Raw genomic sequence first — 27,119 nt, forward strand, 5'->3', positions numbered from 1 at the left:
AATAACAAAAAAAGTTTCTTCCAAAATATTAACAAGAAAAAAGTTAAGGAAACTGTAGGTCCACTAAAGAGAGAGGATGGCAAGGAAATAACAGGCAACAGGGAGAAAGCAGAGCTGTTTAACTCATTCTTTGCATCAGTCTTCACACAAAAAGAAACTACAGCCCAACATACAAAAAAAAACACTACAAAAGACAAACTAGAAACAAAAATTAAAATAAGCGGGAAAATGGTAAGAGAACACCTATCTGACCTTGACGAATATAAATCACCGGGACCCAACAGACTACATCCCAGAGTTCTGAAGGAGCTGGCAGATGTTGTCTCAGAACCACTGCACCATATCTTTCAAAAATTCTGGAGCACCGGGGAAATACCTGAGGATTAGGAAAGCGCTGATGTGGTTCCCATCTTCAAGAAAGGTAATTAAAACGGACCCAGGAAACTACAGACCAATCAGTTTAAACATCAATACCTGGGAAGATCCTAGAAAGATAATCAAAAAACAGATCTGCGAACAACTAGAAGCAAACAAAGTTATAACTAGTAGCCAGCACGGGTTTGTCAAAAACAGATCATGCCAAACCAATCTTATTTTATTCTTTGATAAAGTGCCTACTTTGATAAAGTAGACCAGAGAAATGCTGTGGACATAGTATATTTAGATTTCAGTAAGGCCTTTGATAAAGTAGACCACAACCTACTCCTTGGTCAGCTAGAAAAAGATGGAACAGACAACATCACCACCAGATGGATATGTAGCTGGCTGGCAAACTGTACTCAATGAGTAGTTCTCAATGGCAATACATCCACATGGAGAGAAGTAAGCAGTGGGTTACCACAAGGTTCCGTCTTAGGCCCAGTACTCTTCAATATCTTCATCAATGACTTAGATGAGGGAATTGAAGGGGAACTCATCAAAATTGCAGATGACACTAAACTGGCAGGAGTATCCAACACCCCAGAACACAAATTCAGGATTCAAAAAGATCTTGTGAGAGGGACTTTGGAGTCCCAGTGGACAATCACTTGACTATGAGTCAGCAGTGTGCAGCAGCAGCCAAAAAGGTTAATCCTGGGTTGTATAAACAGAGGCATAGAATCAAGATCACCCGAAGTATTAGTACTGCTTTATAAAACCCTAGGGAGACCACACCTGGAATACTGCAGCCAATTTTGGTCACCATGTCACAAAAAAGATGTTGAGAGCTTGTAAAAAAAATTCAGAGAAGAGCAACTAAGGTGATCAAAGGCCTGGAGACTAAAACATATGAAGAATGGCTGCAGGACTTGGGTTTGGCTAGTCTAAAGAAAAGAAGAAATAGGGGAGACATGATAGCAGTGTTCCAGTATTTGAGGGGCTGCCACAAAGAAAAGGGGGTCACGTTATTCTCCAAAGCACTAGAGGGCAGGACAAGAAACTATGGTTGGAAACTGATCAAAGAGAGAAGCAACCTAGAATTAAGGAGAAATTTCCTGACAGTGAGGACAATTAACCAGTGGAACAGCTTGCACCCAGAAATCGTGGGCACTCCAACACTGGAGATTTTCAAGAAGAGTCTAGACAGTCAGTTGTCTGAGATGGTATAGGTTCTCCTGCTTGAGCAGGGGGCTGGACTAGAAGACCCCTAATGTCCCTTCCAGCTCTATTCTATTCAACGTCTATTTAAAACTAAGCATTGTTCAAAGTGGATTGCATTCTGAAATGAATACATTTTTAAAAAAAACTGATTGTGGAGAGGTTACTTAGTGATATTTGATTAACTGGCTTCAATCTGAACTATGACAGAACAGAAACCTACACTTTTCCAGTTCCATCTGAAGTGTCTTACTGTGTTCAATTGCCTCAGAGATCTCTTCCTTTAATATCTTCTTAGCTGAAGAAAAATGCATAGAACAAAGGTTGAGATTGGGCAGCTCAGGACAAGGACATTTTGCATTTGAGTAATATTATACTATAATGGTCAAAATACATTTAAACCTTTGTAATATTGTAGGAGTGGGGACGCGGTGGCTCAGTGGGTTAGGATGCTGAGCTTGTCGATCAGAAGGTCGGCAGTTTGGCGGGTCAAATCCCGAGTGCCGCGTAACAGAGTGAGCTCCTGTTACTCGTCCCAGCTTCTGCCAACCTAGCAGTTCAAAAGCACATAAAAATGCAAGTAGAAAAATAGGGACCACTGTGGTGGGAAGGTAACAGCATTCCGTGCACCTTTGGCGTCTAGTCATGCCGGCCACATGACCACGGAGACGTCCTCGGACAAGTGCTGGCTCTTTGGCTTTGAAACGGAGATGACCACTGGCCCCTAGGGTTGGAAACGACTAGCACACATGTGCGGGGGAACCTTTACCTTTACAATATTGTAGGAAATAAAAACTAGTCCGTTTCCAAGCCGGGAGCCAATGAATTTGGAGGCAGGCTGTAGGAAATGAGGTCTCCATTTATTTAGAAATCAGAAGTGAAGTGACATAGCAATCAATTCTGGGAGAGCTAACAGCCTGGAATGGCGAGTAGAGTGGTTTTTCTACCCTTTTGGACCTTTGAGATTGAGATGCCTGGTGAGGTTATTTGATTAGATTAATAATGTGCCTTTCTGTATTCTAGTTGTCTCTATATGTTTCCTGTGGGGTGGTCGGGGTCAAGGCTAACCTTGGGGAAAGGTGGGAAATGTAAATTCTGTGTGGCTGTGTTTTCTGACTTAATCCTGTCAATTGAGCCTGCCTCAGTCTAAAATGCAGAAGCCGCTTCTTGCTACCTTCCTAGTGGCTTTGTTTGTCCCTAATGGATATACAGTATTGTATCCATTGACTGAGTTTCTTCTAACCAGGGTTACTTGAGGCCATTCTGGCTGGCAACCAGGGATTGCTTTAGCTACTGTGGATGGTTTTTCTTTGCCTTCTTCGGGTGCATGGAAATAAAGGGGGTGGGATATCTTATGATTCTTCCTACAATATTACTCAGCTAAAAAAAGTACAACAATAACAATTTTTACTGAGATTGTGCTAGAGTTTCCTGATGGAGGAGTCCTAATAATAATGATTAAATATAAGGTAAAGGTAAAGGTTCCCCCGCACATGCGTGCTAGTCGTTTCCGACTCTAGGGGCCAGTGCTCATCTCCATTTCAAAGCCGAAGAGCCAGCGCTTGTCCAAGGACATCTCCGTGGTCATGTGGCCGGCATGACTGGACGCCAAAGGCGCACGGAACGCTGTTACCTTCCCACCATAGTGGTCCCTATTTTTCTACTTGCATTTTTACATGCTTTCAAACTGCTAGGTTGGCAGAAGCTGGGACGAGTAACAGACGCTCACTCTGTTACGCGGCACTCGGGATTCGACCCGCCAAACTGCCGAACTTCTGATCGACAGGCTCAGTGTCCTAACCCAGTGAGCCACCGCCTCCCTTAAAATGATTAAATATATTGTGGAGCTATTCTGCTTTTTATTTTTAACAGACAACTGTTTGTAGATAGTAAAAGACTGAAACAGCAATGAACATTAAATAAAAAGAAAAGACCTCCAATCTTGTAAAATAGGAAGTGGGGGGGGGAGGTCAAGGCCAGAAAATGTTTCTCCCAGGCTTTTCTATGGAGGCAAGATTAGTTGCATTGATAATAACTTTTCAGGAGTTAGTTAAAAATGAGTTACTTCAGAAGGTTTGGGGGTGAATTTTGATATTGTCAGGTTTATGTAATGTTGATTTAATGTTGATTTAATTTTAAATTTATATTTAGCATAGAAATGTTTTGTTTTAGAACTATTGTGAACTACCAAAAGTCTCAAAATACCACAGCATGTCTAAATCAAATGAATAATTTCTTCAAATGAAGTAAAATATTTCTACTGCACAATTTATGTTCATTCAATTAAGCTTATCAAATAAAGTATATTAATGTAATCTGTGACTTCTCCCAGCCAACCACAGAAACCAACCCTTTATTTTGTGTCCCATTTGAATTGCTTACCTTGCTCCAATTTATCAATTCTTTTTACTAGATCTTCTACTTTTGGCTCTAGATTTCCCACTACTAAGGAAAAGAAAAAGGAGGAGAAAGTTTCATTATATTAATACCATAAAACTTGATATAAATTCACCATATCCACTTTCCTGTTTATTACTGTATATTTTTCCTTTCCACCACCACCCCCCCCCCCCGGAAGCATGAAATAAACTATTTCCACTGTAAAGGGATAATGTTGCAACATGCTGTACAAGGATAGAAGTGGCAGGCTACTTTACACATTTGGAGCTACTTTTCTTTCTTTGTTTATAGTCCACAATTACCAGACTCATTTCCTACAAATATACCTCAGAAATTTCAGCCTTCAGATTCTGTCCAACTTCATCTTGTTGGGGTGGGGCTTCAAATCCCCACGACGATAGGGAATGGCAGCAGGTGCTTGCACGGAGGGCCATATCAACACCCGGGATCGCGCCCCCGCTATCTCCGAGTGGTGGCGCACTCCGACCCTCTGGTTAGCACCCTCTTACCCGGGGATGAGGGTGATCAGGTCCCTGAGCTCAGGCTGGTCTATTTTAACGCTAGATCTGTCGTTAACAAAGCTCCCCTCATTCATGATCTGATCGAGGAGGAATGTGCGGATCTAGTGTGCATTACGAAAAGTTGGTTGGGTTCGGAGGGAGGGGTGCCTCTGACTGAGTTATGCCCTCCAGGTTTCCGGGTGCTACACCAGCCACGGGCTCAGGGCAGGGGTGGTGGGGTGGCAGTGGTTATTCGGGAGACTCTGTGTCCGCGGGAGGCCACCATTGTCCAGATGGCCGGGAGTGAATCCCTCCTCTTGAGATGTGGTCCTCGGGCTCAGTTGGGCTTGTTGCTCACATACCTGGTGCCCGGCTGTGTGGCAACAGCCCTGCCCGAGCTGCTCGACACTCTCTCAGGGCTGGCGGTGGAGTTCCCCAGGCTTATAGTCCTGGGTGACTTCAACCTGCCATCACTGGGAGGGTCGTCTGAGTTAGCTCGGGAGTTCATGGCCTCCATGACGGCCATGGGCCTGACCCAAGTTATTGAGGGCCCGACTCATGTAGGGGATCATACTCTCGACCTGGTGTTCCTATCTGGACAATGGTTGGATGATCTGGGTGGGGGTTCATCGACCATCACCCCCCTGTCATGGTCAGATCATTACCTCCTGCGGCTGGTTTTCCGTTATGCCACCCCCCGCCGCTGGGCGGCGGAACCGACCAGGTGGTTCCGCCCCAGGCGCCTAATGGACCCGGAACGGTTCCAGAGGGCGCTTGGGCCTATACCCATCACCCTTACCCACAGCCCAGTCGATGCTCTGGTGGATGCCTGGGAAACGGCGGCCACCGGGGCACTTGACTGCGTTGTACCCTTGCGACCTCTGACCCGGCGCAGATCCCGTTGGGCCCCATGGTTCTCTGTGGAGCTCCGGGAGATGAAGCGTCGGAGACGAGGTCTAGAGAGCGGTTGGAGGTCCAGCCAATCCGAATCTGACCGATTGCAGTTAAGAACCTTTATAAGGTCTTATCTTGCAGCGATAAGGACGGCGAAGTCTAACTACTTTGCTGCCCTTATCGCGTCCGCAGATAATCGCCCGGCCGCCCTGTTTAGGTTAACTCGCTCCCTCCTTAACCAGGAGGTGAGAGAGGATCCCTTGCGGGGACGAGCCGAGGAGTTTAGTCATCATCTGAAGGACAAAATTGCTCAGATCCGGACCGGTCTGGACTCTGACTGGGCAGAGTCTGATGTGGAGGAATCTGGCGGTCTTGAGCATGTTATCTGGACTGAGTTCGACCCTGTTTCCCCTGATGATGTGGACAGGATCATGGGGAGACTGAGCACCACCACCTGTTTGTTGGATCCGTGCCCCTCCTGGCTAGCTTATGCAGCCCGGGAGGGGACACGAGGCTGGTTCCATGCAGTAATAACTGCTTCTTTGAAGGAGGGTGTCTTCCCTGCCGCCTTGAAGGAGGCGGTGGTGAGACCCCTCCTCAAGAAGCCTGCTTTGGACCCGGCTGTTTTAAATAACTATCATCCAGTCTCCAACCTTCGCTTTTTGGCGAAGGTTGTTGAGAGTGTGGTGGCACATCAGCTTCCTCTGTTCCTGGAGGAAACTGATTATCTGGACCCGTACCAATCGGGTTTCAGACCCGGACACAGCACGGAGACGGCATTGGTCGCGCTGGTAAATGATCTCTGGAGGGCTAGGGACAGGGGTTGCTCCTCTGTCCTGGTCCTATTAGATCTCTCAGCGGCTTTCGATACCATCGACCATGGTATCCTGCTGCGGCGTCTCAGGGGGTTGGGAGTGGGAGGCACCGTTTTACGGTGGTTCTCCTCCTATCTCCTGGGCCGCTCGCAGTCAGTGTTGGCGGGAGGGCAGAGATCCGCCCCGAGGCCTCTCATTTGTGGAGTTCCTCAGGGGTCGGTTCTATCGCCCCTCCTGTTCAACATCTATATGAAGCCGCTGGGCGAGATCATTCGTGTACGCTGATGATACCCAACTTTTTCTTTCCACCCCGAACCAACCCAGTGATGCCCTCGCCGTGATGTCCCGGTGCCTGGAAGCGGTCCAGGTCTGGATGGGGAGAAACAGGCTTCGTCTCAATCCTGCGAAGACTGAGTGGCTGTGCATATCGGCATCTCGGGTCAACCAGACTATTCCATCTCTAACGATGGGGGGGTGAGGTGTTACCCCCGTTGATAGGGCTAGCAACTTGGGCGTCCTCCTGGATTCACGACTCAATTTTGAAGACCACATAGGAGCCGTGACCAGGGGGGCTTTTGCCCAGGTTCGCCTGGTGCGCCAGTTGCGTCCCTATCTGGACCGAGATGCCCTATGCACAGTTACTCATGCGCTCGTGACCTCCCGTTTGGACTACTGCAACGCTCTCTACATGGGGCTGCCCTTGAGGACCACTCGGAGGCTTCAACTGGTGCAGAATGCGGCCGCGCGAGTTGTAATGGGGGTCTCCCAATACTCCCATGTAACACCTCTACTCCGCGAGCTGCATTGGCTTCCGGTTGCCCTCCGGGTGAAATTCAAGGTGCTGGTCATTACCTATAAAGCCCTACATGGCTTGGGTCCGGGGTATTTGAGGGAACACCTGCTGCCAGCATCAAGTGCCCTTCGTCCAGTGCGCTCCCACAGGGAGGGTCTGCTCAGGGTCCCACCGGTAAGAGATTGCTGGCGGGTAACGCCCAGGGATAGGGCCTTCTCAGTGGGGGCACCTGCCCTCTGGAACCAGCTGCCAGTGGAGCTGAGGACTGCCCCCGACCTCCGTTCATTCCGCCGGGGCCTGAAGACCTGGCTCTTTGAGCTCTCTGGCCCAGGCTGAGGATTAATTTATTTTAACTGGGGTTTTATTTGCACAGGGTTAAGTTTAATCTTTTTTAAACTGGTTTTAACTTTTGTATTGTTGGTTTTTAATTCCCTGTAAACCGCCCTGAGTCCTCAAGGAAAGGGCGGTATATAAATGTAATAAAATAAATAAATAAATAAATCTTCTAGTCAGAACAACCCTTTCCATAATAAGAGGGAAAAGAATTCCAAGTGCCTCAATTCCCAGCTATTTTCTATATGGTTGTTGTCCTCCAGATTTTAATAAATTATCAGCCATAGCTCAAATGTAAAACATCATATTTTCTCTAGAGAACTACCCACTTTAACCATTGATAGCTCACAAATGTTGCTGTCATGTGCACACTCCAAAATCTTACTAAGATGTTGTCTAATGCCTGGTGCCCAATCTAACTGTTGGCCCTAGCTTCAAAATACCATTTTGCATTTGTTTCACAAGTGACAGTGTCTCTTCCATTTTTGATGCAAAGTTCCAGGAATCTGGACAAAGAACAAGAATAAACAGAATTGTTTAAATGTTGCATTAACCCAAGTATATATTAACCCAGATAACAGTATATCAAAATCTGGACAGCATGTAGGGGTTTTGCCTATATGGGAGATTTTTTCTCTTAACTGAAAGTGCCCACCTATGAAATGGAAATTGCAGTGTTTTCCCTGCACTTGGTACAAAATCAAAAGTATAATATTTTCCACACAGAAAAGGTAACAGCAATTAACTAGTGCAATTTAGCAATATGTGGAGTGGAGTGGAGTGGAGTGGAGTGGAGTGGAGTGGAATGGACTGGAATGGACTGGAATGGAATGGAATAGAATAGAATAGAATAGAATAGAATAGAATAGAATAGAATAGAATAGAATAGAATAGAATAGAATAGAATAGAATAGAATAGAATAGAATAGAATTCTTTATTGAAAAGTTTTAACATACATTTTGTCTTTAACAGTCCCCCCTCCCCCTCCCCTACCCCTCCCTCCCTGCCCCTCTCCCCCTCCCCCCCCCGACTTCCCAGAGCTAAGTACAAGGTATAAAAGCAAAAAAAAACAATCATAAACATCCATATGTTAACAACCATAAACTCTAAAATCTATCACTCTCTAGCTCATATAGGATAACTACAAACACTATTAATATTAAATATATAAAAAAAAGGAAAAAGGAAAAAGGAAAGGAAGACTTATTCAAATGCTACATGAAACTTTTTAGTCCCATATTTGTTCTGGATATACTCAATCCATTTTCTCCACTCCATAATATAACGTTCTTGCGAGTGATCTTTCAAATAAGCCGAAATCTTTGCCATCTCTGCCAGGTCAGAAACCTTTAAAGTCCATTCTTCTATAGTCGGCAGTTCCTCCTTCTTCCAATACTGACCTATTAAGAGTCTTGCTGCCGTAATTAAATTCAACATCAGCTTAGTGTCCACAACCGTAGCATCTGTAGTTATACCCAACAAAAAGAGTTGCGGACAAAACTTTATCCTTTGCTTGAAAATCTTCTTCATATTCCACCAAATTTTTATCCAAAAGGCCTTAACCTTTTTACAAGTCCACCATATGTGAAAATATGTTGCATCTTCATCGCCACACCTCCAGCATTTGGGCTGATAATTTCGGGTACATACTTGCAAGCTTTTTAGGATCTAGATGCCATCTATAAAACATTTTATAAAAGTTCTCAAGTTTTGAGCTTGTGTAAATTTTACATTCCTCACCCAAATCTTTTCCCACGTGTCCATTGTAATAACTTCTTGGATGTTTTGGGCCCATTTTATCATACAATCTTTAACAAGTTCTGTTTCTGAGTCAATTTCTATCAATGCAAGATATATCCGTTTAATATGTGCTGGACCCTGATTTCTAATTTGCTTTATCAGATTTTCATCAGTCATTGTAAAACCAGTTTTCTGATCTTCTTTCCACCTGGCCCGTAGCTGAATATATTGAAACCAAGTTTGAACAATCTTCTCATCTCGCAAGAGGCTGTATGGTTTCAGACACCAGACATTTCTTTCCAAGCTTAAAATCTCCTTATACGTAGTCACATCATGTTTAAAACCAACATTTATATTTTCTATTGCGTGTTTTGGGATTGCCCACAATGGTATCTTACAGTCTAACTTATGTCTATACTTCTTCCAAACTCTCAACAATGCCTGTCTTAAAATATGCACTCTAAACACATTATCTACCTTCTTATCATACAACAAATATGCATGCCAGCCAAACAACAAGTCGTGGCCCTCAAGATTTAATAAATCTCTCTTGTATCAAATTAATCCAATCACTTATTCCTGCTAACGCAGCAGCTTCATAATATAATTTAAGATTGGGCATTTTAAGACCACCTCTTTCACGAGTATCCTGCATAATCTTAAGTTTAACTCGTGGCCTTTTCCCTGCCCAAACAAATTTATTGATACCTCGCTGCCATTCCTCCAGATTAGAATCTTTCTTAAGAACCGGTATCATTTGAAATAAGAATAAAAATTTAGGCAGGACATTCATTTTCACTGCTGCGATTCGCCCCAACAAAGACAATTGCAATTTTTCCCAACTCTCCATTTCTTTTTGAATTTTTCCCCATAATTTTTCATAGTTATTTTTATATAACTTTGTATTAGAGGGGAATAGAATAGAATTCTTTATTGGCCAAGTTCATTGGACACACAAGGAATTTCTCCTTAGTAAATTTGTCTTCTCGGCAAATGAGTGCATTTTCAGATTTCTTCATGTGGCTGTCCTCTGCAGTTGATGTAGAGAGTAAGGAGGATGATCTTGATGGAAATATGCAAGAACTATTACAGTGCTTAGGCAAAAGGGGTTAAATATATTTCAAAACCTGGGAAAAATTCAAAAGATAAGAATATTATAGAACCATGGTGGCACAGTGGTTAGAATGCAGTATTGCAGGCTAATTCTGAAGACTGCCGGCAGTTCGATTCTCATCGGCTCATGGTTGACTCAGCCTTCAATCCTTCCGAGGTAAAATGCAGACCCAGATTGTTGGGGGCAATATGCTGATGTTGTAAACCACTTAGAATGGATAAAGCACTGTGAAGCGGTATATAAGTGCTATTGCTGTTGCTATTCAGAAGCATTTCAGGCAGATGCCTTCCATATTCACTGGAAGGGGGATGAAGTACAATGCAATGCAAGATTTTGTTATTTTAGATATGAATACAGTTGGATAGAAAATTATTGTACCTTCCCTACAGTGCATCCATCAGAGTGAGGTCTTCCTGAGATGAACTGATAGAACACTAGAATAATATTTACATTAATATTAATAATAGTATAGAATATGTCATGAAATATTCTGTAGTTTCTATTAAATATTAATATAGAATATTGCAGAAATATTTAAGAGTAGAAAAGGATTTGTAGAATAGACTTTCTTTATAATAGAAGACCTTTATAGTTCAGGGTTGAGACTTAAACAACTTTTCCTCTACTGTATCCAGTGGGACCAAACTGAGAGCCCTTTAGCCTTTATTAATATTTCATTCTGGCCACGCTCGATTAAAAAGTGAACTGAAAGAAAACAATAAGATAAATCTTTGACTACACTTTTTTTTTTCTCCACTTGGAAAGAAATCTAATAAACAAGGATGGACTGAATCAGGGACCTCTCATAACAAGTCCGGTTTTAGTCAGCATTCCAAAAGAGAAAATACTCACAGTTAACTTCTTTCAGGGAAGCAAAACCAAGCTTTGCTGTACATAATTTCTCTTCCCTGTGTAAAGGTAAAAGACTAGGAGCAAGGAACACCAGGACCAAGCCCAATCCAGCCACAGAAGCTCAATGGGTGACTCTCAGACTAATCTACCTCTCGTGTTTTTGTGTGTGCAGATATAGAGGACAAGGGAGCCCTGTGTATGCCACCTTGAGTCCCTAAAGCAGGGGTGTCAAACTCAATTTCATTGACAGCCGCATCAGCATTGCGGTTGCCCTCAGGGGGCTGGGTGGGCGTGGCCTACTGGGTGGGCGTGGCTAGAATGCATATGGCCTACTGGGTGGGCATGGACAGCTCTACATCGTTTGCATCAAGGGTGCCTATGGGGGCCTGGGCAGGAGTGGGACAGATCTGAGGGTCTCTGGCAGGAGGAGGGTCTCTGGGCCAGGGCCAAGGCAGTGGGGGCCGTTCCCTCACTGTTTCAAGGATGGCTTCGCAGGCCACATGAAACCACTTCACGGGCCTGATCTGGCCCCCAGGCTTTGTGTTTGACATGTCTGCACTAAAGGAAAAGTGGAATATAAATCTAACCAATGATAAAATATGTCATCCTGCTCTCTACATGGGGCTGCCCTTGAGGACCACTCGGAGGCTCCAACTGGTACAGAATGCAGCCGCGAGAGTTGTGTTGGGAGTTTCCCGATACTCCCATGTTACACCTCTGCTCCGTGAGCTGCATTGGCTCCCAGTTGTCTTCCAGGTGAGATTCAAGGTTCTGGTAATGGTTTTCAAAGCCCTACATGGCATGGGTCCGGAGTACCTTAGGGATCACCTGCTGCCAGCGTCAACTTCCCTCCGCCCTGTGCGCTCCCACAGAGAGGGCCTCCTCAAGGTGCCACCGATCAGAGAATGTCGTCTGGTGGCCCCCAGGGGGAGGTCCTTCTCTGTGGGCGCCCTGGATTTATGGAATCATTTGCCGGTTGAGCTCCGGATGGCGCCCGATCTTCGCTCCTTCCGACGCGATCTGAAGACTTATTTGTTCGAACAAGCCGGCCTGGCCTGATGGGGGATGGGTTTAGGTTTTATTGCTATTTTAAATGTATTTTAATCTACTGTTGTAACTTGGGCATCTTGTTTAATTCTTTTTTAGTTTTTGTATTCCTGTACTTTTATATGTTTGCCCTGTTCACCGCCCTGAGTCCTTTGGGAGAAGGGCAGTATACAAATAAAATTATTATTATTATTATTATAGTATAATGCTGGATCATACTTATTTTTTCTGGATTTCGGTACGTAATATTTTGGAAGCCTCAACTTAAATCCAGCAGGAAATTACGAATCTAGAAAGCTAAACACTCGCACCTGGCAAAAGAGAAATGATCTAGCAGCTACTTCTTCCATTGCCCTATTGAACTATCATTTTCCTTCCTTTTGGATTAAGCAGTTGGGGAAAGAAGAAGAAAAACCACAGCTCATTTGCCAAATGTTTCTCACTAACGGTAAACCGCAACTTTTTTAAAAAAAAGGGGGAGGGAAGCTGGCTGAGAAGGAAATGTTGATGAAATGGATGAGATTGGGGTAGAAACCCCACTGTGAAGAAGTTTACCACATCTTGTGAGGATCTCCTCCCTTCTTCTTGCCGTTTTTAAAAGAAAATTAAAAAAATCCTTTCTAGTGTTCTGCTCGAAGCCAGGAAAGAAAATGCCAGATGACACTTGTGGAGAATCGTATTTTTATTATTATTATTTATTAGAAGAGCCCCAGCATAGCAAGCACACAGCGTTAGGCAATGGCTATGCAGGAATACTGCCAAATACCCCCTGCCTGTGGCTACTACCGGTAGTTGGCAGGTCCTTACTTGGAAATGTGATCTACTTCCTAGCCTACTTGCCCTCTTTTTCTTTTTGTTATAGAGAATTTGTATGCTTTGATTAGTATTTTAAAAAAGGAGATATTTGCATTTTAGCATGGCATCAATGCCACCTTTTGAAGTTTAGGAAATGATGTTTTTCCTTTGAACCGAAACCATTTATTTATGGATTTATTTATTTATACTATTTATTAATCAGATTGATATAGCCACCCATTTCACCAAAGGCAACTCTTAGGTGGCACACAACGAACAGGTAAAACTATATATAAAAAACATGTCATATATTAAAAATATAAAAATCACATTAAATATTACAAAAACAGAGATAGAAACCCTGGGCAGAGGGAATAAAAATAGCCAGCTCAACAATGGAGCCATCTAAGCATGTCTCTGGTTACCTGGGAGTCCCAGGCCTGATACCGTAACATAACCAGGTCTTGAGGGCCTTCCAGAATATCAAAAGAGATGGAGTGTGGGATCAGGAGAGACTCGGGATGGGGGTTTGATTGTTACCAAGAATCTCTTAACAGTTTTTAGGGCCTTGCCCCACATGCCCCAAGTGGTGAGACCCTGTTAATCAAGCTGGGCTCTAGGGATCAGCTGGGATCCTTTTAAAAAAAATTCTTAATACTTTATGCTTTTTAATAATAAAATAATAAATATTTATTCTTTTAAATATTAAAATCAAACATTTTCTTAAATAATAAAACATTAGTAAGTTTTAATACTATATAAACCTTACAGCACTGAAATCTCCCTTGAAATAATAACATATATCATGACCTACAATGTTACAATAAAGGGGAAAAATGAGGGGGGGGGGAAAGAAATTTACTGTACATGATCCTCCCGCCTTGCTCAAACGGGGTTTCTACTCTTTCCGGGATTTTTTTAAAAATATTTTTTATTGAGAATTTTCCCTTGAATAAAAGAAAAATAAGTAACATATAAAAGAAGAAAGGAAGAGAAAAAAAGCACAGGACACAATACACTTCAAAGAAAAAATAATAATTAAATAAGTGTCTTCCAATTTTTATTACTGCAGTTACAATCAATGTCATTATCCCTCTCAAACATATCACTCCTTCTGTTCTACAAATGGCATTACTTCTGCTAAATACTCTGAAAATAATTGCTATCATGATTTACAATATTACAATAAAAAGAAAAAAAGGGGCGGCAGGGAAAGAGTCTGTGTGATCTTCCCACCATGGGGTACTTCTGCTAGATATGTTGCCTCCCCTCTGAAGTATCTGGATTCTTTCCTCTGATGGTCTCCATCTTCGTACCCATCCCCTTACCTGGGTGGATGCCCTCCATCCTTTTCCTCCAGGATGCAGGAGGGTCCTTCCTCCTTCCCACCTCTTCTCAACCGACACTACACAGGAAAAGATTCAGAGGTGACCGTTCTGTTGCTTAGAGACCAATTCAGCTGCAGGCTGAGGAAAGAAAACTAGGCCTCTGTTTATCCTGCCCTTGTGTGCAAAAACCAGCATGTGCGTACGGAAGAGCTACTGTGTGGATCTTAGACATGTTTTTTTCCCTTTTTTTTCCCTCCATATTTTATATTTAAAATTTCCAATACAATAAAAGTATTGAAGTGGAAAAAAATATAAAAAGACAGAAAGAAAACAGAGAAGAAAACATAGAATTATGAGTTCCACCCTTCTTTCCCTTGAGTAATTCCATCTTATTTTCTTCCCTTCCTCCTCAATCTTTTTTAACCCCTAAACCTCTAAATCATCAATTCAGTATTTTCTTCTTCCAACAAAAAAGTTCATATAAGGTTTCCCATTCTTTTTTTTTTAAAGTCTTCATCATTTTTTATGCTGGCCAGTTGTGGGGGTTTTTCTATGGTCCCGCTGTTACTAATACTGTGAGGAAGCGCATTTGGGCACAAACAGAAGCTGGCAACTGCTATACTCCAATCTTTTGTTAAGAGCACACAGAAATGCAAATATTCAGACACCAACCACACTTAAGTCTCCAATATTTTATTAGTGTAGGCTCCTTCAAGTGCAGCTGTTGACATAGCTTTATTATTTATTTACAAGAGCTCAGTTCTTCCTTCAAGACCTCAGAGATTCTGCCAAAAAGAAATACTCTGATGGGGCCAAGGATCCTTTGCTTACAACACTCCATCAAGTTTTCTATAATGTACAAAAGCAGCAAAAAGGGGGAAATAAAGTAATGGTCAAGTGTAACAGTCTTAAGATATTACATAAGTAATACAAGATCCTAGGGCAGGTTATACAACTGAAGAGGATCAAAGAAATGCTGTGCCTTAACAGAATACTGGTAAAATGTGGAGAAGGGAAAAAGTGGAAGAAAAGCAAATAAAAGACTGAAAGCATGATATGATAATTACAGTTTTCAAGTTCAAAAAATAAAAGTCAAATATATGTTTCTGAAAAATAAAAAGCTGTTTCAATTAATAACAAAGTAGGGATTATTCTTCATTTAGCACCAAAAAGAAAAGATGACATTTTTAAAACAATCAATTCAATCCCTCCCAGCTCAGAAGAAATTGGTTTCTAGGATCTGCTCTAACCAGAGTCAACAAAACCCACTTGAATTTCTGCTTCTTAAATTATTCTAGGCTTTATCAGGTCCTCCAGAATACAGAATATTATGATACATGATGCCCTATCTTAATTGAATTGAACTGAATTTAAATTACCCACTCATCTTACATTCGTGACTCTAGGAAGCTTACAATTGGTGCTATACCTGAAGCATTTCTTGGATGGAAATGCTTCTGGCACAGCACAAGATTTACAGCTTTATTGGTCAACACCAGCTCCATGAAACACATTTGGTAAATAACATGGAGTGAGAGAAGAGACAATCAAGCATACTGGTAATCCTCAACTTACAACCACAGTTGGGACCAGAATTTCTGTCAGAAATCACTGTGGCTAAGTGAGCCATCACGTGACTAGATCCAATTTTACAATCATTTTTACCATGGTTGTTAAGCTGTGAAGTGATGCTTGATGCTCCCTGAGCTCCCTGTTGTCTTACAGACATTGACCCTGTGGACAATGTACTGTATATAAACAGAAAGCAAACCCCGTTCCCTTCTATCACTGAAGATGTTACCTAGTCAGGTAATGAAATGTCTGCAAGAAAACAACCAAGCTCAGAGAGCACCAAGGTCTCCACAGTTCACTCCTGAGCTACATATATTATCTTCAATTGGTCATTAAGCAAATCACATGGCTGTTAAGCAAATCCGGCTTCCCTAATTAACTCTGTTGGAATTCAGCTGTGAAGGTTGCAAATTGCAGTCATGTGACCGCAAGATGTTGCAACCATTGTAAATGCAAGTCAGTTGACAAGTGCCTGAATTGCAATCACATGACTGTGGGGACAGTACAATGCTTCAAGGACAGGTCATAAATCACTTTTTCCGAAGCCATCATAACTTCGAACTGTCATTAAATGAATGGTCATAAGTTGAAGACTATTTTTTAGGATTTTCCTTGACCTTGCAGATGGACACTGAAAACAACTATACTATACTGTCCAAAATCCTATATAAATAATTATTGTGACCTACCTTTATCATTCCAAAGACCTGAATTTATATATACCCATGTTTCCCCGAAAATAATACCGGGTCTTTTTTTTCCCCCAAAAGAGGCATCAAATGTTACTTTCAGGGGGTGTCTTTTATACTCAAATCCAGCACCGATAGCCCCACTCAGCCGGCCCACTTCTTCTGACTGAAGGAGCAGCTTCATTCTGCAGCTGCATTCCAGCCTGCATTTTGCAGTCAAGCGTTTCTGGAAGGCCTATACAGCTGAGTACCGAGCTATGGATTCAATCCATGACTCGGTTCTTGGCTCCAGTGGCCTTCCGGAAAGGCCTGTGACTGAGAAATGCAGGCCTGGCTGCAGAAGACACCACAGAAGAAGTGGGCTAGCAAGGAAAGGCCTGGCTGCTAGGTGAGTGGGTGCGGGGCGTGTGGGGCAGCTCCACACCCCCACACCCACCCTAGCTTGATTTTTAGACGTGTGCCTCGCTCCAAAACTAGGGCTTATTTTTGGGGTAGGGCTTATATTAGGCCCACCCCTAAAAATCAAGCTAGGACTTATTTTCAGGGTAGACCTTACTTTCAGGGAAACGGTATATATAGCACCACTCCATGGTGCTACAATTTAGTAACTGCAATTTCAAGAGAGGGGACACATAAAACAACACATCATTTTGCATTAAAGAAATACCAAGTCTATTTTGAAAAAAACCCAAAACGTATGGTTCAATCCCCTCCAGGGAGATTAACTACATCACTCCTCATGGTGTTGCCCTCAGTGGCTGAAAAAGATAAAAGTAAAAGTAGAGCTCTGGGTAGTAAAACTTTGTCCATGTTTCTTTTAAGTTATGGAGTCAAGTCTTTTATACCACAAAGCTTGCCGAGCATTACTTTTTGATTTTGTCTAGATTTAAATACAATGCTTTATCTGCTTCCAGTTTCCAATGTACAGTAATGAAAAATTACATGTAATTTACATATATATAATACAACATTCTTCCATTGGTAATACAAAACATAATTTATTCTGCAGGTGCAGGATAATTGCTGATAGGCTTTATATCAAATGGAAAAGAAATAAGAATTATCTTTGTGTAGTCTGGACTGCAAAAGATATCTTTTGAAAATGTTTTCAAAACATGCACTTCAAGGATACATCTTACAACAGAAAGGAGCCAACTCTTTTGGAAGAGATCCAAAATAAGATCCAAATCCACACTCGTTGAAGAAAGGGAGACATGCAGAAAGAGCCCAAATTCTCTAAACTGCATGGGCCAATAATAGCTGAAGTGCAACCCACCCCTGCAATATAATATACCTATTCCAGATTTGGTGTAGTTCTAAATAAATCAGCATTCACCAATATTAAGTTGTGCTCTCTGTATTCCCGACAAGGCAACAGATTCAGCGAAAGTGACAAATACAATGTTCAAAATGGACTTCCAAACCTACTGAATGAACCTTTATTATCAAAGTACATGTGTACACTGAGATTGGCTGAGCCTCCCTTCGTGCCCCCCCAACTCACAGTGACAACAAACCCACCATCTTGTTACATCATGTGAGCTACTTCATCTCCAGTATAATGGGAGGCAAAGCATGACCAGTTTTATACCCATTGCAGCAGCTTTTTGATGTTGTCAGCTTAAGGAGGAAAATAGGCTTTAACAGTACAGCTAAGAATGAGTAAAGCTTGCCTCAGCATGAATTGAGGATGAGATGAAGGTAATACTGTGGAGATACCACAAAAATGGCATGTTTATTTCATGATTAGGTGCAACAGGGAAAGATTTCATCAGGTGACCAGTGTGAGTGGACCAGAGTGGCATTTGTTCATGAATTCTGGGGCTACAGCATGACCCTTCTCTTCCAATCCTTGGTCATCTTCATCCGTTTTGCCATCAACTCTAAAGAGCTGGGTATAGCTCAATACTATAAATATTCTCACTGTTTTAAAATAAGGCTGAAGCAGTAGAATCATGAAATGGTATTAACAAAATCAGGCTGAAATAATATATAAATCACTAAAATGGAGCAACTCTAAAATGACAAGATCAATTTCTCCTTCCCAGTTGCCTCTCAAGGACACCACAAAGGAATCTGGAAGTCAACATTTATCTTACATAAAGAAAACATGAGAAGGGGAGAGAAATCCTGCTGCATATGATACAGATTCCTTTGTGAGCAGAATCTGTTGTTTTTTTTAAGTTAATTCAAAGTGTCCTGTCTGAATAGGGCACAGAAATAGGACTCAAAAAAGTGGACAGGATCCCATAATCAGACCTATCTCCCACAGTACCATACAGTGTATTCTTTTAGATCAGGGGTGTCAAACTCAATTTCATTGAGGGCCGCATCAGCATTGCGGTTGCCCTCAGGGGGCCAGGTGGGTATGGCCAGGGTGGGTGTGGCGTACTGGGTGGGCGTGGCTAGAGTGTGTATGGCCTACTGGGTGGGCATGGCCAGCTCTACATCGTTCGCATCAAGGGTGCCTATGGGGTCCTGGGCAGGAGTGGGACAGATCTGAGGGTCTCTGGCAGAAGGTGGGTCTCTGGGCCAGGACCAAGGCAGAGGGGGCTGTTCCCTCACTGTTTCCAGGATGGCTTCGCGGGCCACATGAAACCACTTCGCAGGCCGGATCTGGCCCCCGGGCCTGGAGTTTGACATGTCTGTTTTAGATTATGATATATGTATAATTTGAGGGTGCAATGGCTCAGCAGTTAAAGTTGCTGAGCTTGTCACCTGGAAAAGATGACAGCTTACGGTCAAGACCCAAGTGCCACCTTCCCATTACTTGCCCCAACTCCTAGCAGTTTGAAAGCATGCAAATGCAAATAGATAAATAGGCACTACTTTGGCGGGAAGGTAATAGTATTCTGTGCGCAATCTGCATATAGTCATGCTGGCCACATGATCACCAAAGTATGTTCGGACAACACTGGCTCCCTCAGCTAAGAAAGGGAAATGAGCATTGCTCCCTAGAGTCAGACACGACTGGACAAGGGAAACCTTTACCTTTTTATGTATAATTTAGTCAGCATCATTTGGCAATGACCCCCGAACACACTCAGTAAAGGAAGAATCAGCAACAGGAAACAACAATATTCATGATAGTATATAGGTTTTTTTTGACAACTCAAGACCAATAAATAGCATTTTAACTTAGTGGAGAAAAGGTAAACAGCGTTATAACTCAGCTTTGTCCCATACAATTTTGGCCAACTTTCTTTTGTTGCTATTAATTCTGAAAATTAATATTCTCAAATTAGTATTGACAGACCACCTGGACATCTTCTCCAGAGATTTATTTATCTAAAGAGAAGGTTTATAAATAAAATAATAATTTAAAATTAAATAAATTAACATCTCAGTGAAATATATGTCGTAACACTACGCATAACTCACTAATGCCAGCTAATCTGCATAGGACAGAATAGTTTTTTGAGCCCCAAAGGCTCAAAATCAACTGCAGGAACCAAGGAACAAAATCACATGCAGGAAAGACACAAAATAGAGGAACAAAGAAAAAAAAGTCTAAAAAAGTTAACAAAGAAAACAAAATTGTTGTTGTGATTCAGGGTCAGCCTGTGGGTTCGGCAGTTGGGTTGGACGATTCAGAGGAGGAGGAGGGGGGTGTTGGAGAGCTTGCTGATGATGGCCTTGAGGCTCCGCAGAGCCCTCAGCCAGGCCCCTCCCATCTGGTTACGACGCAGACCCAGCTGTGTGAGCCTGACAGCGTGGATGAAGATGATCCACAGCTGGCCCTGTTCAAGGACGCCCGATGCAGGAGGCAGTCAATTAGGAGTAAATAGAGGAAGGCAATGGGGCACCTCGGAAGGAGGCAGAGAGAAGCCACGCCCTGAACTGTTTAAAACGGGAATGCGTGGGAGGGCTGGTTTGCTGAAGGCAACTGTTTGAATAGCTCTTGTTTCATGGTTCGTGTCTTGTTTTCCTCTGTTTTATGTTAATAAATTTGGCAGGCTTAGTTCCAGCCTCTTGCCGTTTGTAAAGGGGTTGTCCCTGCCTTTTCTGCAGGGCCAGTAGTAAAGTTTAAGTTTAAGTTTATTAAGTACAGAACAGTTTGCCTTCAGCCTCCCACCCCTTATTATTATTATGGAGCAGTTACGTGCTGAGAATGCCCAGCTCACCCAGCAACTCGCTTTGTTGGCAGCTCAGGTGGCTCAATTGCAAGCTCAGGTCCATGCTGCACCCCCACCATCACCCCCACCCAGGAGAAAATGCCAAGTTGCGATGCCGGATAAATTTACTGGCAATCCAGAACTGTTTCCTGCTTTCCTGGGACAATGCCAGCTCTTTATCAGCGTGAGAGCAGGTGATTTCCCCACTGACCGGGATAAGGTGGGGTTTGTGTTAAGCCTTCTTTCGGGTGATGCAGCTCATTGGGGCACGCCTCTGCTGGCTCAACCTAGTCCATTGTTGGACAACTTTGTGGGGTTTTGTGATCATATGCGTCTGATGTATGAGGACCCTATAAAGACGCAGACTGCTACTCGACGCCTGAAAGCTCTGAGGCAGGGTCGACGCCCCCTACAGGGCTATATCAGCGATTTTCGGCTGCTTAGCCAGGATTCCGCCTGGAATGAGGCTGCGCTTGTGGATGCCTTCCAGGATGGATTGTCGGAGGAGATGTTGGATGAGCTGTCCCGTGTGGATATTCCCTCAGACCTCAATGGGTTGATCCATGTCTGCCTGCGGATCGATGCTCGGTTGCAGCAGCGAAGGAGTCGCCATGCCACCCCACAGACCCCTGCAGCCCCTGTTGTGCGTGAGCCCCCAGTTCAAAGGGAGGAGCCAATGGAGCTGGGTGCTGCCAGGTCTCGTCTATCGGTGACTGAAATGAACAGACGACGATCGGGGGGGTTGTGTTTTTACTGCGGGGACCCTGGACATTTGGCTGCTTTTTGCCCAAAGAAGTGACAGCGGGCATCAGTGACCGAGTCTGCCCCGAAAAAGTCCCCTACTTTTCTGTAGGGAAACGCCCCGAGCCCGATCTAGATGGTGTGATAGATCGGGCGTCCCAGAACAACACTGAGCGACGTCTTTCCGATGCTGCCTGTGGACCTCCACGGCATCTGATATTGGAAGCACGTCTGATCCTTCCTGACAAGCCAAAGGGGACTCCAGTCCATGCCTTAATTGACTCTGGGGCCACCACAAATTTTATGGACTCAGCATTTGTGGCCAAATGGGCTGTTCCCCAGTGCCCAGTGGATCCGCCCATGTTAGTGGAGACTATTGATGGTCGAGTGCTCCTGTCTGGGCCAATTACGGCTACCACACAACCATTATGTATGGCCATCAGTTCCCAAGTGGAGGCCATCCAGTTCTATATCACCTCAGATCTGCATTTCCCCGTGGTCTTGGGACTGGCGTGGCTCCGGGTGCATGACCCACAGATCTATTGGTCACAGAACTTGGTCACCTACCCAAGCTTGCAGTGCATGGACCACACCCGCCATATCTGTGCCGGCCAGGTGGAGGGTTCCCAAGGGGTTTCCTTGCATCCCGAACTGTCCGACTTTGCTGATGTATTCAGCGAGACAGAGGCGGATCAATTACCCCCGCACAGGCCCTATGACTGCCACATTGATTTAGTCCCTGATGCGCCTCTCCCAGTGGGTCGTTTGTACTCCATGTCGGACCCCGAGTTGGCTGCATTGCGGGACTTTCTGGAGAAGAATTTGGCTCGCGGTTTCATCCGGCCCTCGTCCTAGCCAGTGTCTCCACCCGTGCTCTTTGTTAAAAAGAAGTCCGGCGAATTGCGGCTTTGCTGCGATTATAGGAAACTCAACACCATCACGGTGCGCAATCGTTACCCGCTGCCCCTCATCCCCGAACTCTTGGACCGACTCCGGGAGGCTAAGATCTTCACGAAACTGGACCTGCGTGGAGCTTACAACCTCGTCAGGGTTCAGCCAGGTGATGAGTGGAAGACGGCATTTGGTACTCGTTATGGACATTTTGAGTACATGGTGATGCCGTTTGGCCTGACCAATGCCCCCGCCGTGTTTCAGCATTTCATGAACGATATTTTCCAGGATTTGTTGGATCAGTTTGTCGTGATCTACTTGGACGACATCCTGATCTACTCCCCGTCATGTGAGGTGCACCATCAACATCTCCATCAGATCCAGCATCAACTCCGAGAACATCGGCTGTTTGCCAAGTTGGAGAAGTGCCAGTTCTACCGGGTGACCATCGATTTCCTGGGTCACCGCATTTCTCCTGAGGGCATCGCCATGGAGCCGAGTAAGGTTGAGTCTTTGCAGAGTTGGCAACCCCCACGTCCTGTGAAGGATGTTCAGCGACTTCTTGGATTCGCCAACTATTACCGAGCTTTCATCCCTGGGTTTGCTGCTTTGACAGCCCCCCTCACCCGGCTCCTGCAGAAGAAGACTCGGTTTCAGTGGAACACTCCAGAACAACAGGCTTTCCAGACTTTGAAGGAAGCCTTCATGAAGGAGCCCATCTTGAAGCATCCTGACCCGCAACGGCCGTTTGTCGTGGAGGCGGATGCCTCCGACATTGCCATTGGGGCGGTGTTACTCCAGGCAACGCCACCCAGCGATACCCTCTTCCCTTGCGCGTACCATTCACGAAAACTGAACCCTTCGGAGCGCAATTATACAGTCTGGGAGAAGGAGCTGCTGGCCATCAAAGTGGCGTTCGAGGCCTGGAGGCATCATCTGGAGGGAGCGCGGCATCAAATCGAGGTCCGGACGGACCATAAGAATTTGGAAAGCCTGCAGACCGCTCGTAATTTGAACCAACGCCAGATCCGGTGGTCTCTTTTCTTTGCGAGGTTCGACTTCCGAGTTCAGTACATACCTAGCAGGCACAATCAAAGAGCGGATGCTCTGTCCAGGAAGCCCGAATATTCCCGAGTGGAAGACAAGCTTCTGCCCAGGACAGTGATCCCCGTCGAGTCTTTTGCTGCGGTGCGGGAGCCAGATGATATACGGGCTCGGATCCGGGAGGGACAGCAGCAGGAGGTGTGGGTGGCTCAGCGGAAGGAGGAGGTGGGGCCAAATTCTTCTTGGACGGTCACGGATGGACTCTTGTATTATCGTGACCGGCTCTACATTCCGGGAGGGCCACTCAGGGGACTCATCCTCCGCCAGTGTCACGATAACCCGGCGGCGGGGCATTTTGGCCTGTTCAAGACCCTGAACCTGGTCTCCTGTACCTTCCGGTGGCCCCAAGTCTGACACGACGTCCAGTCCTATGTCACCTCCTGCATCCCATGCAGGCAGGCCAAGTCAGCGACAGGGGCCCCGCCTGGATTACTGCAGCCCTTGCTGACACCCAAAAGACCCTGGGGGGCTGTGTCCATGGACTTTCTGACGGATTTACCCCTGTCCTCTGGTTTTACAACAGTGTATGTGGTGGTGGACATGCTGACCAAGATGGTGCATTTCATCCCCTGTCGCGGCTTACCGTCAGCCTGCACCACTAGTCGTATGTTCATTCAGCAGGTGTTTCGGCTGCACGGCCTCCCTGATAGAGTCGTCTCTGATAGGGGGGCCCAGTTTACAGTCTGCTTCTAGCAGGAGTTGATGCATGCATTGGATATCAAGATTTGCCTCTTGTCCACGCATCATCCTCAAACTGACGGGGGAACCGAGAAGGTCATCGGTATTCTGGAACAATATCTGCACTGCTACGTCAAACTGCAGCAAAACAATTGGGTGGACTATCTGGCCATAGCTGAGTTTGCATTTAACAATTCGCAGCACACCTCCACACAGATGACACCGTTCTTGGCCAATGTGGGATATCACCCCCAGTTTTTCCCCCTTTCTCCCGTGGACTCACCGGAGCTGGCAGCGAACGACTTCATGGCAGAGTTACAGGCGATCCATCGCTTGGTGTGACGTCAGTTAGAGAAGGCCAAGGCCGATTACAAAAGGTTTGCTGACTGGTCAAGGCGGGATACGCCTCCACTATTGGTGAGAGATAGGGTCTGGTTGTCCACCAGGAACCTACCGTCAACACGGCCGGTGAGAAAGTTAGATCACTGATCTTTAGGACCGTTCCCAGTCGAGGCTGTCATCAATCCGGTTGCCTATCGCTTAACTTTGCCACGTTCCCTGCGCGTGCACCCAGTCTTTCATCGGTCTCTGTTGGTCCCCGAGCAACCGGCCTGTCCACTCTGCCGAGCGGAACCTCCCCCATCAGGACCTCGTGATGGAGACAGCACCCCCGAGTACAAGGTCGCCAGCATCAGGGACTCCCGTTGGCTGAAAGCTTGTTTCCAGTACCTGATTGAATGGAAAGGCTATGGACCAGAGGAGTTCACCTGGGAGGACGCGACCGCCGTTCATGCCCCTGCTTTGGTGACCGCTTTTCATGAACAATTTCCATCCCGACCGCATCCGGATCGGCAGACCCGGGGGAAGGGCCCTGCGGTGCAGGATAGTGTTGTGATTCAGGGTCAGCCTGTGGGTTCGGCAGTTGGGTCGGACGATTCAGAGGAGGAGGAGGGTGGTGTTGGAGAGCTTGCTGATGATGGCCTTGAGGCTCCGCAGAGCCCTCAGCCAGGCCCCTCCCATCTGGTTACGACGCAGACCCAGCTGTGTGAGCCTGACAGCGTGGATGAAGATGACCCACAGCTGGCCCTGTTCAAGGACGCCCGACGCAGGAGGCAGTCAATCAGGAGTAAACAGAGGAAGGCAATGGGGCACCTCGGAAGGAGGCAGAGAGAAGCCACGCCCTGAACTGTTTAAAAGGGGAATGTGTGGGAGGGCTGGTTTGCTGAAGGCAACCGTTTGAATAGCTCCTGTTTCATGGTTCATGTCTTGTTTTGCTCTGTTTTATGTTAATAAATTTGGCAGGCTTAGTTCCAGCCTCTTGCCGTTTGTAAAGGGGTTGTCCCTGCCTTTTCTGCAGGGCCAGTAGTAGGCTGGTACAGAACAATTGTGTAGAAAGGCTCCTGACAATAGTACTATCTTTCTTGGCAAGTGTTTCAGATTTTCTTTTTCTTCCCCAATTGTTAAGGAGAAAAATATTATTTAGAAACTATACTTTACCTCTCTCTAAACTTTAGAGGAGTAAAAGAATGTAACTTTTAAGTTTCTACTTTTAGGATCTCTTCAATATTTTTTATACCCTTGGTTATCAGTTGAGTACAGTCTTCAGGTAAATTTTAAAACATTTAAAAACTTTTCTAAGCAGACTTAGAAAAAAAGTTGTATGCTTCTTACATCTGATAAGAAGGAATTACTTCCAGATAAAAAGGCTGTTGCTTTCAAGAAATTAATTACCAACCAAATTATATTAAAAACAGGCAGCCTCATTAAAAGCGTTGTTAGTCAACTTTTTGCACATCTTCAATTCTAGTAAAATAAATAGATTAAAATCATTTGCATAGATTAAATAAGTGCCTCAATTAACTATGTATAGAAGTACTTGTATAAAAGTACAAGATATTTAACCTACAAGTACTTACAGAGCACAGCAACTGTCAAAACTCTTCCCCTTCTAAGTAAGAAGAATGCCACTTTTAAGTTTGCCTTGGTAAGAAATAAATGTTTAAAATGTTCTTCTTTTACAGTAATTGTTTTTTTTTAACATAGCCAGATTTGATACGGGTTTAATTAAATTAACTGATCACTAGACTGCATTCAATTCACTAGACCACAGGTCTGCAACCCGCGGCTCCGGAGCCTCATGCGGCTCTTTCAGCCATCTCCTGCGGCTCCCAGTCCTCTGCCATGTGCAGTCCCAAAAAAAAAGTGGGACTAAAAAAGTTCAACCAATCAATTCAAATATGCAGGGTAGGTGCATATCTCGCCTTGGCTCCACTCTTCAGTCAAATCCTGTTCTGCGCATGTGCATATGTACACGCATGTGCACACATTTTTTGCGGCTCCCAGTTTTTCCTTTTGTGAGGGAATCGGTTCTGAGTGGCTCTTTCACTGTTTCAGGTTGCTGACCCCTGCACTAGACTTACTTTAACATTGTAAAGAAACACCCTTGTTATTTGCAACATTACCACAAAGGATCCCTGAAACAAATAATGCAGCTAATCCTTGCAAGTTAAAAGATATTTTTTTGCAGAATGTGAGACAGATGGAGAAAGAAACAGATGCATGCCAAGACGGGCCTGATTTTAAAATGGATTTTTTTGTTGAAATTTAATCAGATGTCCCTAGTTCTCACTGTATCAGCTCAGCTAGAAATATAAACCTTCATTACCAGCCAGCCACACACAAGCAGTGCTGTTCTTTTATGGGCAGAAAAAAATACCAGCCAGAAGCAACCTGGCATCACCAGAAAGAACTGATTAGCAACAGATGCACCCTTCAAAACAGCATAATTCCTTCACTGTCTGCACTGTTGGCAAAGATGGTCAAATCCATTTTATACGCAGTTCAAAACTACCAACACACTTACACAGGAATCACAGGTTAAATTAAGTCTTGCCTCACTATGCACACACGTACTATCTCTCCCCTCCTTCATCATAAGATATGATAAAGGGATAGGATTATATTCCCACATCTAAGCCTTAATTTTAACAAATAGGAATAGAAACACAAAAAGACCCAGTAAAAGAGCAACCAATTTATACAAAACACACTTTGCATGGCAGAGCAGCAAGTGCTCAGGAAGGGAAAGAATACAACTGCTTGTCAGTCACGTCACTTTCCGAGAATACTTTCCCATCTC

General features: G+C 44.5%; 1 protein-coding gene across 1 annotated transcript in view; it reads right to left on the bottom strand.

The window, feature by feature from the left end:
- LOC310634418 (synaptonemal complex central element protein 1-like) overlaps nt 1-27,119 on the bottom strand; it is a 55,109-nt gene that overhangs the window by 26,929 nt on the left and 1,061 nt on the right. Inside the window, exons 2-4 of the mRNA XM_083352787.1 lie at nt 7,757-7,819; nt 3,961-4,020; nt 1,802-1,876 (exon numbers count right to left, since the gene is read on the bottom strand). Coding sequence (XP_083208913.1) covers nt 1,802-1,876; nt 3,961-4,020; nt 7,757-7,796 — 175 coding nt within the window. The 5' untranslated portion in view covers nt 7,797-7,819. The remainder of the gene's footprint in view (nt 1-1,801; nt 1,877-3,960; nt 4,021-7,756; nt 7,820-27,119) is intronic.

The sequence above is a fragment of the Vipera ursinii genome (assembly GCF_947247035.1).
Source record: "Vipera ursinii genome assembly, chromosome: 2".
NCBI lineage: Eukaryota > Metazoa > Chordata > Lepidosauria > Squamata > Viperidae > Vipera > Vipera ursinii.